Genomic DNA, 15605 nt, shown 5'->3' with positions numbered 1-15605 from the left:
CAAATATGATGTGAATATATGACGACTGTCTCTTTTCGGCTGTCCTTTTCCTTGGAAGTACTCGGTCAAGTACCTCGGGATCACTTTTGACTTTAGGCTTCGGTTCCTAAACAACTTTATCCACTTTTATGCTCTTCCAGAAAAATCTCTCTCTGACACAAAGTCCTCCGCTACAAAACATGTGTAAGACCCGTATTCTCCTACGCAAGTTTTGTCTTCGTCCGTTACCCGGCGTCGATATTCAGGCCACTATAGACACTGCGGAACCTCTTCATCCACATGGCTACCGGCGCGTAGTGGTTCCGATGTAACATCGTTCTCTACAGCGACCTCAAAATACCTTCGGTTCAAGAATTTTTTAGGGCTTGCTTCTAAGGCTTTTTCGAGACAGCCTCTATTCATCTTGATTTGCTCATAGCGACTGCATCTCGCTAGTCCCTCGGCATCCCCCCAAAGACGTTCTAAGGACCTTCTCATCGATCCTATTACACAATCTAATTATCGGATTATTCAATATCTGACTGGTATATGTGATGAAAATCGGGAAGTTAGTGTGCCTACAACATTGGTACTATGTCCGGATAATATGGCAGCCTGCTTATCTTGTGACCCAAAGATTGAATCGTGCGTTCTTGTTGACGTACGGGAAGTAAGGGAGCCTTACATCTCCACTTGCTTGGAGAGTACTGCTGTCAGAGGCGGTGGAGGCCAGACCTACCATAAATAGGTTTAATTTTTCCTTCGGCAATTGCTGGTCTTGTTATTTTTAGTCTTATTAATGTCTTTAAATCCTGAAAGTAATGGAGATTTTTTGAGCTGTTAAAAGTCTTTGTAAAAAGTAATCTTTAAGCAATTTATCTTTGAGTAAATATGAATAATGAATTTTGTAAGTAAAATGAACAAAAAGTTAATTATTAATCTTTATGGCATGGCAAAGTTATCAACTTTTTAATTGGATAATTTTGAACACCGTCGTGAATATGAGATTTAACAAATAGACTCTTTATTTTATTAATCAAAATAAATTAAATAAAAGCCTTACTTCATTAAAAAAATTAAACATTTATTGATATGAAGGAGACGCTATTACTGTAGATAAATATCGTCTATACATCAAACATCTTATCTTTTACTAAAGTAATGAAGTGATTTAGCCTTTTTATTAAATTAGTAGTTGCGTCACTAACTGCGCAAATATTATTTACTATTCTCTTTTGTCATTGATAGATAATATATGCAGGCAACTATTTGTGCAAATTGTTTTTTCTTAATTTTAGGCACGATTGTTAAAAACCGACGTATTTCTTCACCCAGTTGAAGTTAATTGCAAAGATTTTAGAAATTTTTAAACTCGCTATAAATTGTATAATAGTTATACAAAATCATTATTAGCTCCATTTGTAATAATTAAATTTCGCTATGATATTTATTTTTATTTTCAATATCAAATGCTATACACTTTTCATTTATTAATGCTCATATACTAAAAGACACTAATCCTATGTATGATATTGTATGTGTACTAGTGCTAACCACCGCCGTAGGGTATTAAACGTGTGAAGGAATTGACAAGACGCTTATAAGATATTGAAGAACAGACGGTTTGACGTTTCTCATGTTTCCATGCCCTGGTATTATTTAAAACCACTTAAAAAAAAAACAAAGTTTAAGACGTTTTCAGGTAATAGAGACGTTTAATATATTCCTTCTCTTACTACTCTTGTACTCTAAAGTCACAACTTTATTTAAAAAAATTGATTACCTCATAATATAAACTGCCGTAGAGCGATATTAAATATTTTCTATGAACATAACAGATATCTTAATCAATAAAAGGTATAAGAATTCTCTTATATTTTTCCTAATATTTTTTTTAATCTACGAAATTTTATACTTTTATAATTGACAGCTTGTATATGCAAGTATATTCGATAGTACAAATAGTTTTCCTGGCTCAAGATGCTTGCAAAAACGGCTATTGACTGGAAAATTTATTGGTTTATTTATTAAGGTTTAAATTATAGGTATAAAGATATAATTCTTATTAACTAGTCCTCAACTCGCAGGAACTACGAAGCGTCAGGCGGATTTAAATAAATACAGCATGTATACAAAATTATTCAAAAAGAAATTATATTATACAGGTGTTTGGATTTAGGTGAAAAAGCTTTGAAGGTGTGAATGTATAGTTCCTTTACTGATAATTAATAAAGTGTACATCCTATCTAAAAACAATTGTGATATAATATATAACGTAATAATAATGTAGTAAGAAAAATTATTTTCAAAATGTGGCTACATATTAAAATCATTTATTGTTTACTATTACGCATTCCAGGGTCCCAGAGTGATTAATTCTTGAAATATGATTGGAAATAGTTTTTAAAGCTTTAACTTTATTACTTATTACATGTATATATAATCGTATTTGAATAGCGTATAGTATTATATGGTTAAATATTTATTCTGTATATTCACACACCTGCATTCTAGTTATTTCTGCCCCACATTGGATTGACTGGTAGAGAATGTCTATAAGGCATTAAGTCCGCTTTTACACAAGTTGTTAAATTGGGACAAAATACTATTGGTTATCATTTTATTAGATTAGTCTAGCGGGCAGGGCGAGATCGATCATCAGGCCATCTTTGGGCAACGCCTATACTTTGCAGTGGGTGTGTTATTGATGATAACGATGACCCGTTGTTCCGATGGATTTACTGCCAGGGTCATTAACCTGTCATATTTCTACAAAAAAAATATTTTAATGTAACGTACGTTGGAGTGGTCACTTTATTGATTAAATATGTGATAAGTAAATTAATTTTGTAATCGATAAATACTGTCTGATGCGGCCATAAAACTATGATTTGCAGCGCATCTGTCAAACAGATAATGTTCTAAGCTAATAGTTTAATGTGCAAAGTTTCAACAGTTATATTTCCTAAAATGCAAGTTGCTCTGCAATTTTCTGTTATTTTATTGTAAGTAAAAATTAATGTAATCGGAAAATTCTTTAATGAGTCCAATTCATTTTTTTGTTCGGTGCCCAATCTGCTTTCTGTGGAAGTAGCGATGTAGCTTTTTTATTTGAACTGTGACAGATAAAAAAAATTGAACTTACTGGCTCAACAGACTTCATACTGTCTAAAGTTATTGAACTGTCGGAGTCTAAAAGAACAAAATAGATAAATATGACCTATTCCAGAGTGACCACGTTATTAATTATTTTAAAGTCTTACTTTTAATTAGTGTACGACATGGACTTATTTTTGTAAGAGTAATTATTTTCTCCGCTTAGGAGCACTTTGGCGATTAAATTTTATTTATGTACATACCAAACAGGTGCCCGCGGTAAGAATCATTGATGTTCAAATTGAAAATATCTATATTCAACTAGGCATTAACACGCACTTGAATTGTCAATTATTTTAACGTTATAAGTAGTACGCTACCACCAGCTCGGCATTTTGACCTGCTGAGAAGAAACGGTCAGAAACTCCACAGCTGCCCTTTTTAAATATGTTAAAAAAGTTATGTGTAAAATATAAACCAAACGTGTCTTAATTGCATTTTATACTAATTCGATCTTAAAGAAATCTTGTTTTTGTTGTTATTAGAAACTTTATTATGGTTGGCTAGAAGATATAGTGCATTGCGACAAGACCTCACTTAGTAATATTTTTTTTGTAGTTTGTTGTATAATTCAAAGTAAATGAATAAACTGAATGTTACGGTTTGCCTTAAGCTAAGCCTAACCTCAGTATTAAATTTTTCTTAAATTTGACAATTTATTTATATTTCTTTTATACTTCTATTAAATGACTATGTTTTTTTCTGATAAAAACTCGTTTTGTAATTTATATGAATTTGACTATAAAAAGCCTCGGCCGTGTAAGTTCGCGATGCGCATACGGTCTTTAGTAACCGGCGATGTTGGCATTCGAGTAGCCGTTCGATTTAGTCTTCCATTTGCCGTGCGCGTGGGCAGACGTCCGTACGTCTCGGCGAACGCTGACGTTGCGCTATTATGTAAAACCTCGTCTAGTTTCTCATCCACGCGCCCTATATAAAAGTGCATTTCTTAAATAATTCCTCCTAACTTCGTTAATAAATTTTACTTAATATCCCTCGTGATCAGTGTCGGGAAGGTAAAAATTTGCTAACATCGTGTTATCATCGTACAATTGTTCCCTGTTATTTTGCGACGTCGATTTCTCTTTCGGAGCACGCGATTCGTCGGGTTCGATGTAGTTTGATGTACGGTTCTGAATGGAATATGTTCTGTTATCCAAGCCTTTCCGAAATTTTTATACAAAAAATTTATATTCATGTGTTGTCGTTACGGTCTAATTGTTTGTATTAACTCGCAGAGGCTCAAATTCTATTACATTACGTACATAACGTATTGATGCTTGTACCGTAAATGTGTCACAAGCATCAACGCTTAAATGTGTGCAAAGTTAAACTATTCGACACCTGATATTCATATTAATTAGAGTTTTATCATAATGATGCGCTGTCCATACATAATTGAGCTAAAGAAGTTTAGAATACAGTGTAATTTATTATATGAAAACTAAAAGACAGAAGCCATCGTTACACTTTTACTAAATTAGAAACCAACATCGTTTTTATGTTAATTATTTAAAAGCCCTCTGTTTTATGTTCATTTTCTAATATTGATTTAAATATAGTATATTGTCATTCCTGTTTTATGAAATCTGTTTAACACTGTTTCCCGTGTAACAGCAGCGTAAGAAAAAACATACATCTTTAGTGGTCCTGTGTAAAGAAACGTGTTTAGAAACTGCCTATAAATATGTTTTTCGATTTAGCTTATAGAGCGAAGAAATACACGCAAGATTTTTTTATTAATAATGGAAATGAAAAAAGTAAAGTAATATAGCCAAAATGAGGAGACTTAAAATAAGTTTGTCCAAATATGTACAATGCTGTTTAATTAACGTAACAACTGTTTAAACGATGTGAACCAAATTATGTTACTATGGCAATACTTAATCCTTGACACCGAAATTCTGCAATAACATAACGTAGTCGATTGTAGTGTGTTAAAATTAATTTGAATCACATTTTTATTTTTAAAAGAAACGTTAAAGAGTTGTGTAAATTTTTTAAATGGCACTTGAATTTGCACAAGCTCATGATATCAATAGCGATGAACTTTAGTTTCCTAAGTCTAATACCGCGAAAATTTTCATTTTTATGCAAATATGAAATAGTTTAACGATGCCTGTTTTCTTTAACAGAAGTGGCTGCGCCAATACCTAAAAAAATCTTTAATAATCATTGTGCATCATTTAAAAGGAGAAAAACTCGATGGAATAAACAATTTGATACAAAAATTTACAACATTTTTTTGTAAACATATTACCATTTCAATTCTACGGGTTACCGTTAAAATTATGTATTCATTCCACTTCGTGAATTACAATTTGGTTTAAATATTCTTAATGGTATTATAGTGCGCGGAGGACGGTGCTGCCCATCTAGAACCTTGTTTTTGAGCAAGGGCAATCCTATATAATTAAGGCACGAAGTGTGTTTTATATGGGATTGTATATCTCAGTCCACTACCATATGGTTACCCTGCTCATTATTATGATTTAAAATACTTTGTTGTAATAAAAATTGACCGACGATATAGTTAAGGTCACAGGAGGTTGTTGAATACGGACTGCGCAAGATGTGGTGGTCTTTGGAGGATGTCTATACCTCCCCCTTAGATCACCAGATCAAAAAGCAAAGGCTTTGCAGTGAGCGTCTTTCGGCTGACGTGTTGATGATGAATAAAGATTTTATTAATATCATTATTATTTTTTGCAGATTGCTTAAAATTTTAAAATATTGTCCACTACTTATTAGTGAACCTGTTTACAATTGTAAACAATATCATTTTTATAAATATGTTGTCAAAATTATGTTCGCAAATATATACACGCTGAAAATGATACACACAGCGTACATTACTAATAAACCTGCTTGCATTTTGTCGAAAAATTAAGTAGAAATAAGTAACATCGAATAAAACTCGGTAAAACCAAAAACGTGTAATTATTAAAAGAAAACTTTTAAATGTTTTTGCAAATATGTATCTAAGAATAAATTAATTTTAATTATTTCTATTTTGTAGGACTCATTAGCGAAAAAAACACAAAAATTTGATTATCATTTTACGTATTAATTTGCTTTTTTGGAATCTATTTTATAAAGATTCGGTGCAGTGGTTTAAGATTTTGTTGCGTAAAATGTTTTCGTATTGAAGTGCGACTTGGTTGGTGAGGTTATTATTTATTTGTCCCAATAATTAGTAATTATGATAAAGTTGTCGCTATGTGATAGCGCCACGCGGGGTCTATAGTGTCAGCTGTTGTTATGACAGACTTGTGGAAACACATCGACAACCAACTGCGTGATAAACTAGTTTTTAATGTCATCCTTATCTAACAATACCTGTTGTCGTACAAATCACCTGACAAATACATGCGTATTAATTACTTTTTATGCTAAATGCTAATGGATATATTTAACTGCTTACATCCAAACTGTTTGTCGTATTAGTCTTTGATCTCCGTGGAAGTATCGTGGCAATGTTACGTGACCTTTGTACACGCGTGTAAAGTGCCAATTAGATCGTATTAATTATCGTTTTAACTTCGATACGCAGTGCTGAGTTAGTGCCTAAGTTATCTGTCACGCCACCGCCTCTCGCATTAGCATGTGCGTCGGACAAAACGAACGCCTTTGTTGATACCCGCATCGGGAAATTGAATCAGCTCGAACTCGACACCCGACGCGTCGAGACGTCTCGCATCGCAATCGAAATCGACGTCCTCTAATACGAATCCCTTGTAGGTCGCATCGTTTCTAAGTGAATGTGATTGTACATTAAATGTTTTAAATTCGTGACTGGACATCGTTATTTTTATTCATTTTTAATTTGAATTGGTCAAAATTGATCGACTAAGTTTGTTTCATAATTGGACGGTTGGTGATGTAGTGACCACCGTCGGTAAAAACTGGTCAGAAATGGATACCATGATCAGCATGTGGACGGTTGTGGAGCATGTGAGGGTGGCCAGTGGTGCTGCTGAGCTGGCCATCTTCACCGCCATTCTCTACTGGTTCTTCACTTCGAGGTATGTTTTTTACGCGTAAATTTAATATATTGCATTAAATTTTTGCGTAGGAAAAAACTAAAGTTTCCTGTTATTATTATTTTATTGACCTTTTTAATGTTTGGTTGGACTTATTTGTTTAAACAGTGTAAGAAAATTTGTTTTGTAAATTCGTGAAAAAAAAATAACTTCTAAAATTTAAAACGTGAAGCTTAAGTTTCTCTAAGGATTTTTGAAGGAAACGAAAATGTTTTAATTGTATACTGGATAGTTTTTATAAATGAAATATAATATATCTAGTTTTTATTCTCTCTCTATAAACATTGTGTATTAAGATTGAACTCTTTTCGAAGTTTAAGTGACATATTTTTTGTAAATAAAGTAATAGATATATTTAAAAAAAAATGTGTTTGTATTACGATGAAAGCTACAACGCTTTTGAACAAACGACAAATGGGTGAACTTTGTCACATGGTGTAATGTAATCTTTGCCACAGAATGTAAATTAATCACACGGTAATTAATAAAAAAAATAATTAGGTAAATTAATTTTTTGTATTTCGTAATTAAACAACATTTATTACTTTAATGAATGTTTTTATCTTATAAACATATAAAAAATAAAGAAAATCAATTAATAAACTCTTGTCAAGTCGCGCAATGGTTGTTTTAAGTTTAAACTGCGATTATTGCATTACAAAATCAGAATTAACATGTTTTTGCATAATGTAATAAATATGCTTACGTAATTAGCGAATTATTACTGATTGATTTTACGCAACAATTGCATATATTTCATACGTAAAATATATAGAAAAAGACATCAAATCCACACATTTAAATAGTGACTGTTATAGTAGATTTGTATAAGTATAATTAAAATATTAAAAAAATATATTTTCCGCGTCTACTAAAGATGGTATATAACAATTTTTCGTGGAAGGTTTTGCGAGAGCTCCTCATGGATTCAGCAGTTTCTTTTTCTGCTGTCAAGATGTTCTTAAGCGTTGGTATACCAAAATGCTGGTTCCAATCAAAATAAAAAAAATATATTTTTGACAATAGCCATTACATTAATTTTAATTAAAAAGAAAAAATAGATAACTAAATTGCTTAAAGCAGCCGAATCATATTTAAGCTAAGTCACACGATTTTGTATAATTTATAACCAAAACTTTAAAACTGAAGCGAAATCTTTTTACAAAATGTATCAACCGTCGAATCCGTAAAATCATTTACCCTGTTTGTCAATCGCCGGTCATCAATATCTCATCATCAAATCAATACTAAAAAAGTATTGTTGTTGAAGGGAGGAGAGAGTGAATATAGAGAATTACAAAAACTTAAAGAACACAAATAAAATGTGCATCACATCAAAAGTGAAATACAGAAATAAAAACATAACTGTGTTTCGGATTTGTCATTACTGTTCGACAGCAGTTGTTTGATTTTCTCGCCTTACCAGGCATGAAATTCATCATCCAAAGTAACCTCTAGGAAATTCTATCATATAGAAAATCGTTTTAGACAAAACTTTGACTTCGGACCTAAAAATATTTTACTAAATTATATATTTTATTAACTCAGAAAAAGTGTGATAAATTTTTTTGAAAAGAACGCAGAAATGAGTATATCTTCCATTTATGTTCTATTCATAATTTGTTGATGTTGAATTTTGATTAGATTTCTGAAATGTTTTCTGAATTTTTTTATGTAGAAATAATTGTTTAATAATTTTCTCTAATTATCTCTTTAATTATTAGATTCAGACATTGTGTATTATATTTCTTTTATTGTATGTGATGATTCAAAATTTAATGAAGTGATTTTATTATCCGTGCTGTATTCACTTATAATAATAGAGCAAAATAGTTCTTGATTTTATGTTATATTTTGTGTTCGACATTATTATTTTTTACCCGTCGGCGGTGGATCTAAATGAAATCATAAATAAAAACAATAGTAGAACAAAATGATAACCTGGCAATGTATTCAATGATATCACTACTATTTCATCATCATCATCGTATTACCCACTGCAATGCATAGGCCCTCCCCAAATATTGTCACTATGAACTATCTTACGATGGCCTTTAGCCCGTCATTATAAACACTTTGAATTGCTCGAACACGTATGTATGGGATATTTATTTTTGGTTTTCCTTGTCTCCTTCCTATCAGAGTACTTCTCCTTTCGTGTTATTTTATGTGTTTTAATAAACTATGGAGTTTATATTACACACGTTTATAAATTGTAACACAAACCCTTTTTCAAGTTATTGATGTTTTAATAATTATTTATATTTTATAATTAAATAAGTTTTCTTTGTGTGTTTATACAGATAAAAAAAGTATGAATAGATTTTTTTACATATTTACATTTTATTTTCGTATTAACACGTTATTAAACGATAAATTGGTGTAAAAAAGTTCTCGTCTGGCATATTCAGCGATGTTTTGCAAATATGACCTAATCGTGAGTCAAATGAGTCAGCAGTTAAATTTAATACGAACTGGAGGAAAAATGTGTCGTTAAAACAAACGTTGGAAAAAGAAAGGAAAATAACATAAATTAAACTTTGAGGTCAGTAACTTTCTTTCAGTAAGGACCTTCATAATTTATCTACAGCTAGACATAGATCTCCATTATAGATTTCCAATTAGATCGGTTGGAAACAGTCTTCCGACAACCTTAATAAGCTCAACGTCCTACTCTGCGCTAGCCGCAACGTGGACTCCTCTCCAGAACCTTATAACCAGGTCAACTGCTCCGGGCGCTATGTGGTCTGCCCACTGCTGCCACAACTTGCGAATCTGATTTAATCATTCCTGATTCAGCCTGGTAAAGGATTTCCAAGTATAGTGCCCTTCATGACTTTTAGAGTGAATGTCAACTTGCCAATGTGGCCCAGAGTGAGTAAACAGTTCTTTGTGTGGTAACATACTGACTGTTATCTTAGCTGACAGTATTATTTAAGGAAACTTTGGCGCCCATCTTCTTCTATTTCTTTTCAGCCAATGGATTCCCACTGCAGCCCATATTAGAAGTTAATTCTTACCTTATGCATGTAGGAGTTAATCATTATTTTATCAATTTACGGTTATGTCAAGGTGCATATTTTTTTTATTAACATTTTATTGTGTATATTAAATGTCTCATATACCGATTTTGGTTTGACGTTGATTTATGGGACAACATGTTTATTAACATTATAAAGATATGTGCGAATTTAATTGAATGTGTGTATATATGTACCCCATATTCAACTATTTACCGGTGCCGTAATTGCTCGATATCGAACCCTAGACACGTGACCTGACTATATACTGTACCAGACCGAACGTTTAGATGTAAACCTTCAATTGCCATTGTTAATGTTATCTTCTTTATCAGCAACTACTCACCAGATTACTAAATGATGTAATTAATTTTTCCGCAATGGCATGGTAATAAGGGCAATAAAAGAAACAGTTCTTTAGCGTAAGTGATAAGGAAGTACAATATAATATAGTTTTTTTAGGTTAATTTTATAAATTACTTCAGCGGAGTAATTTTATGATAAGTATAACCTTTTTACATTTAGCTCTACAGTGAGTTTATTTTAATAAATTATTAGCTCGTTTATTTATTGCTTTTACAGCAATTGTTTCCGTAAATCACTTTCAATTTAAAGTAATTAAAGTATTTATTTGTTGTATTTATTAATTGACCACGAGCCGGCAAACGCGGTGTAGGCAGGCCTTCCAATAGGTGGACCGAGGACGCAGTCAAGGGTGAAAAAGTCACTGAATGCAAGCAGAACTAGATCGGCCATAGTACGAATCTTTGAGAAAAGGTTATACCTTGCAGCGAGCGTTTATCCGTTGAGACGGTGATGATAAATCACGTAAGCTAGCAACAAAATCGCGAGTTCATTTAGCGCCATAAACAGAATCAAAGTCATGGCCGCTGCGTAAGTTCTATAACAGATATCATACGCTCCATATTTTGAACTATGTTTTTATTGATCAACTTAGCGTGTTAATGTTTAAATAATACGTACGTACTAAGGTGTAATAAAATACCTAAGTTAATTTAATAAAAAGGTCGGAAAGTTATAATCAAAATATATGGAGGCGGCTTCATTGACTTAACATAAATTACACAAAGGAAATAATTTGTGAGTGTACGCACGCACAAACGAATGATAGTCTTATTAGCGCAAGTAGAGTTTATTTATCCGTTTAGTGAAACGATTATACACAATTTTTTTTAAATAAGCCAACACTAGAAGAAAAATACGTCGTTATTCCGAAATTTTTCTATTGCGATTACTAAAACATAAATTGATGCTTTTATTGTCATAAAGACTTTCTATATATACACTCTTCATCCATTATCCGTTATTGTTAAAGAACAAAATTAGCTATCCTTGTTCCGTTTTTATGTTCCGGTTTTTGTTTACAACATGCAATGCTGCAATGAAGTGTCGGTAGTCAACATTAGACAATAGATTGTAGGCAATGCATTAGTTGTAATTTAATTTGTACGTAACTTTATTACGGACGGACGTTTGTATGGTATGAACTGTATTAGATCGTTTTTTCGTTTACAAATGTGTTGTAACCAATTGCGTGTTTCAGCTGCGCTCGAATCTTCTCTAAAAACTTCTATGGTCCCGACACTTATAAACCCATTAGGCGGATGGGTCTAGTCTCGGCTTGTTAGTTTGCAATAAAATTACTATAATATGTATTATAAATGGACCTCTATAATGGTTACGAGCAGATGCACTTTTTTAAAATCGCTGCTTTTTTTGTCTTGGACATCGCTGTTTGTCTGTGGCAATTTATAGCTTCACCGGGTTTACTAAGGCATATCAAGTTCTTCATAGCCTAAACTTTTTTGTAGGTACTATGTAACTCAAGGGACTTTTCTTAGGAAACGTGGTTCGGACCTTTATATATATAAATACTAGCTGATCCCGCAAACGTTGTTTTGCAAAAAAAATTAAAGTTTTTAATTAACAAATGTAAGATAAGGGTTGATCGTAGAGGGGTGAAAATTTAGGTTTGTATGTATTTTTGTATGCTGTATCATATTAAAATAAAAACCAAAAAAATTGTCTAAAAAATAAAAAATAAAATTTAGGGGTGGACCACCCTTATCACTTAGGGGTATGGAAAACGCATGTAAAATTTGGTAAAAATCGGTCAAGCCGTTTCGGAGGAGTTCAAGTTCGAACACCATGACACGAGAATTTTATATATTAGATTCATGAACCTGCAAAGGCCCACGTGAAGGGAACACAGATTCACTTAAATAATCACAAGCTCTTTGAATGACACGTTATTGTTACTAAACTCTTTTTTAATTTCAATTATAAGGTTGATAGTAAAAAGTCCACGGTACGAATATATTAATATTAAAAAACTTCTCAGACCATCTCTAGCATTCCTCGAACCGCAACATTCAAGTGCATTTGTATCTCTTTTTTTTTCTTTAAATTACTCTGGAGAGAAAACATACAATGAGATAAAATTGTAGGAGCGCATTCCTGTTTGTATGTAATTTTCTGATATTATTGTTAATGAAAAAATAATAATAATATGCAAATTGTGTTCACATCAAGCTGGTAACACTTGTGAAAATATGCTGCTAGGTTATTAAGTGGCGATCACAAGCCGGTAGAGGCGTTGTGGTCCGCCATTAAATGGACCGGACCGATGTCCATGGTCAAGGTCGCGGGAAGACTACAATCTTTGCGGGGAGGCCTATGCCTTACAATATGGCTGATATAGTGATGATAATGTGGACTGCTATTTTATAGTACATTGATTTTGTGGACCTAAACAAAATATTTATATCTTTGATGATTGACCGAGACGATACACTTATTTAAAAATATTAGGGTAAACAAGTTTTACTCCTCCACTAGAAGTGATGCGAGCACGTAAATAGTAATCAGTTGAAATATTTTGTCATATGAATAGCGGCAAGGTGCCATTTTGTTAATATTGTGACTCATTGATTGTATTTTGAAACGCAACATCTTACGTCGTGCAGGTTAAAACTACTGCTAACGGCTCCGAAAATTAACTATCTATTATCATGATTAGGTGTCGGGAAGAAACGTTGTTAAGTAAACAAACGTTGTTAGCGAATTCTCTTCATTATAATGTTTACATAAATAAATTTAATCCTGTGAAATAGTAGTATATGACAGCTCAGGCAGAGTTTCCCCCGAGTCCTTGACTTTCGCTACCTTAAAAAGAGGCTTTAGGGTGGTCAGTAAATGCTTAATTGGGCAGCAGTGTAACTCCTGTCCTGTGTAATGAACAGGTCCTAATGACAGGATTATTACAAGACTAACATCATGTTTAGTTACTATCCAAGATAATATTAGAAGGCATTTATATAATTCGTTTTTTTAAATTTTGTTGAACAAATGTTCACGGATATATTATATATGAATTTACAAACGCTTACAATGGTTGACTGATTATAGGCGTAAGAAGCTTAAGGAGTAAACGTATAACACATTGGTTAGCAACAAGCTTTAAAGCTTCTACACTTATTTCTAACCACCCAGTAAAAAGTGATAATTCTGAAATACGTTACGTTATTTTTTTAATGCGACCGGTCAATGACAAAAAAAAATTATATTAATATGTATTTTATGTAGTATTATAATAATATAAATATTATTATAAATCGTTACATCATAAATAATGTGTTGAACCATTGATTTTTAAACAGGGTGTACCGTACATTAATTGACAGCAAATGAGCTTTATATTCATCACTTTATTTCACCCATAACCAATCATCCTGCATACAGCTAATGTAATACTAGCACACGCATGTTGACAAGCAGTCCTGTTTTAACTAATTACTTAATTTATTTTAAATCATACAGAGGTTTATCATAAATGTATGCATGTTAAAAAGTAAATGTGTTACTTTTTGTATTACTCGTAGTAATAAGCTGCTCCGTAATGTTTTTTTAATATAAATTCCTGGCCTGCCCTCGTAACCTTAAGACCTGATAACCCAGTTTTTTTCTCTTATTTTTTGACAGTATATACATTGTTGCCTTATTAGAATTAACGAATTCCTAAGGCTTACGCAAAAACCAGAATGAGTTTAACCTAAATTTCTTTTAGGCAGAGTCCCGTCGTTTTATGTCACGCCATCGAACTCGATTGTTGACCACCTGTATGGCGTACTAAACCGTGGTAATCGGGCTGTTGTATTGGGGCTGCGTCTACTTTTTTTGCTATATATTTTGTCGGTGTTCAACAGCTTCTCTAGCTTGTTGGAAGCTATGTTTGTTATGTATATTATGTCTATGTTGATTATGTTTAATTTGCATTCACTTGTGAAGCGACTACGTCTGAGAAACGTGATGCATTTAGTTGGTGTGATGGCCGCAGACATATATTGACAGTCATATTGAATGTATTATTATTTCACTTTATCTTCGCACTTACATAAACTTTATGATTGTGATAAAATATTAAACAAAACAAAAAAAATTATATTAAAATCACTAGTCGTGTCTAAAAGTATAAAAACCTTGAAGTGAACGACAGACATCGTAAATAATACTGCATTATGCTTTGTGTAATAATTGATACGATTATTCAGTATTTTCAAGACAGAAATTAATGTAACGCTTTTTCAAAGGCATTATTTTGTGCAAGTCGACAGAAGATTATAATGGTCATCAACAATTGTAAATGAATGAAGATTCGTGTACAAATTGCCATTTTTTTTTAAAAAATTGAATGTTTTTTTTTAAAGATAATACAAAAATCATCATTACCTGTGAACATCATTTTCAATTTCTGCGTTTCATGTATTAGGGAGTTATGATGAGGTTGGCAAAGAGGCAGTTCGGGTCACATCGGCAAAGATCACAGTTGTGCAACATTTTATGGACTATGCTCGTCTCTATGGCAGGCCACATAGCGTGCAAAATACCTGGCTGCTAGTGCCTTAAGGTTCTGGAGTGTGACCATGGACTGGCAAGCGCAGCGTAGATATTTCACTGGCAAGGTGGACAAACGACTTTATTATGGTCGTCGGAAGATGCCGAAAATCTCTGGGATAAGCCTATACTCTGCAGTGAACACATATTAAGAACAATTTTCAGTTCTGCCTTTGGTCTCTGACATTCAGGTTTTTATTATACAACCTTGACATGATTTACAAACAGATTAAATATGATTCAGCCTGAAACACGCCAAGTTGTAGAGTAAACAATAATATATAACAAACGATCAAGAGAACGCGTCTATACACTGAAAACGACGGTTGTTGACTGACATATCGAATCCGTGTAAAGCCCATCCTTACCTCGATATTACTAGCAGATGAGATACCTAATATCTGTCTGTCAATATAATTATTAATTTATTGATGAGTGTGTTAAATGATGGTTAAAGTATTTATTTTCGGGAGAGCTTCAAAGGATTAAAAAG

General features: G+C 32.6%; 1 protein-coding gene across 2 annotated transcripts in view; it reads left to right on the top strand.

Annotated features, from left to right (window-relative positions):
- The window catches only part of mino (glycerol-3-phosphate acyltransferase mino), a 79695-nt gene that overhangs the window by 22709 nt on the left and 41381 nt on the right, over positions 1 to 15605 (top strand). Inside the window, exon 1 of one of the 2 annotated variants that reach the window (XM_068769505.1) lies at positions 6539 to 7160. The exons of the other annotated variant lie outside the window; for it this stretch is intronic. Coding sequence (XP_068625606.1) covers positions 7051 to 7160 — 110 coding nt within the window. The 5' untranslated portion in view covers positions 6539 to 7050. Of the gene's footprint in view, positions 1 to 6538; positions 7161 to 15605 lie in introns of those variants that run through there. 2 annotated transcript variants of the gene reach the window in all.

The sequence above is a fragment of the Battus philenor genome, unplaced genomic scaffold, assembly GCF_028537555.1.
Source record: "Battus philenor isolate CCGP_79_NKW_IND1 unplaced genomic scaffold, ilBatPhil1.0.hap1 SCAF_28, whole genome shotgun sequence".
Lineage (NCBI taxonomy): Eukaryota > Metazoa > Arthropoda > Insecta > Lepidoptera > Papilionidae > Battus > Battus philenor.
The sequence above is the reverse complement of the archived record's forward strand: the minus strand, read 5'-3'. Positions and strand labels throughout refer to the sequence as shown.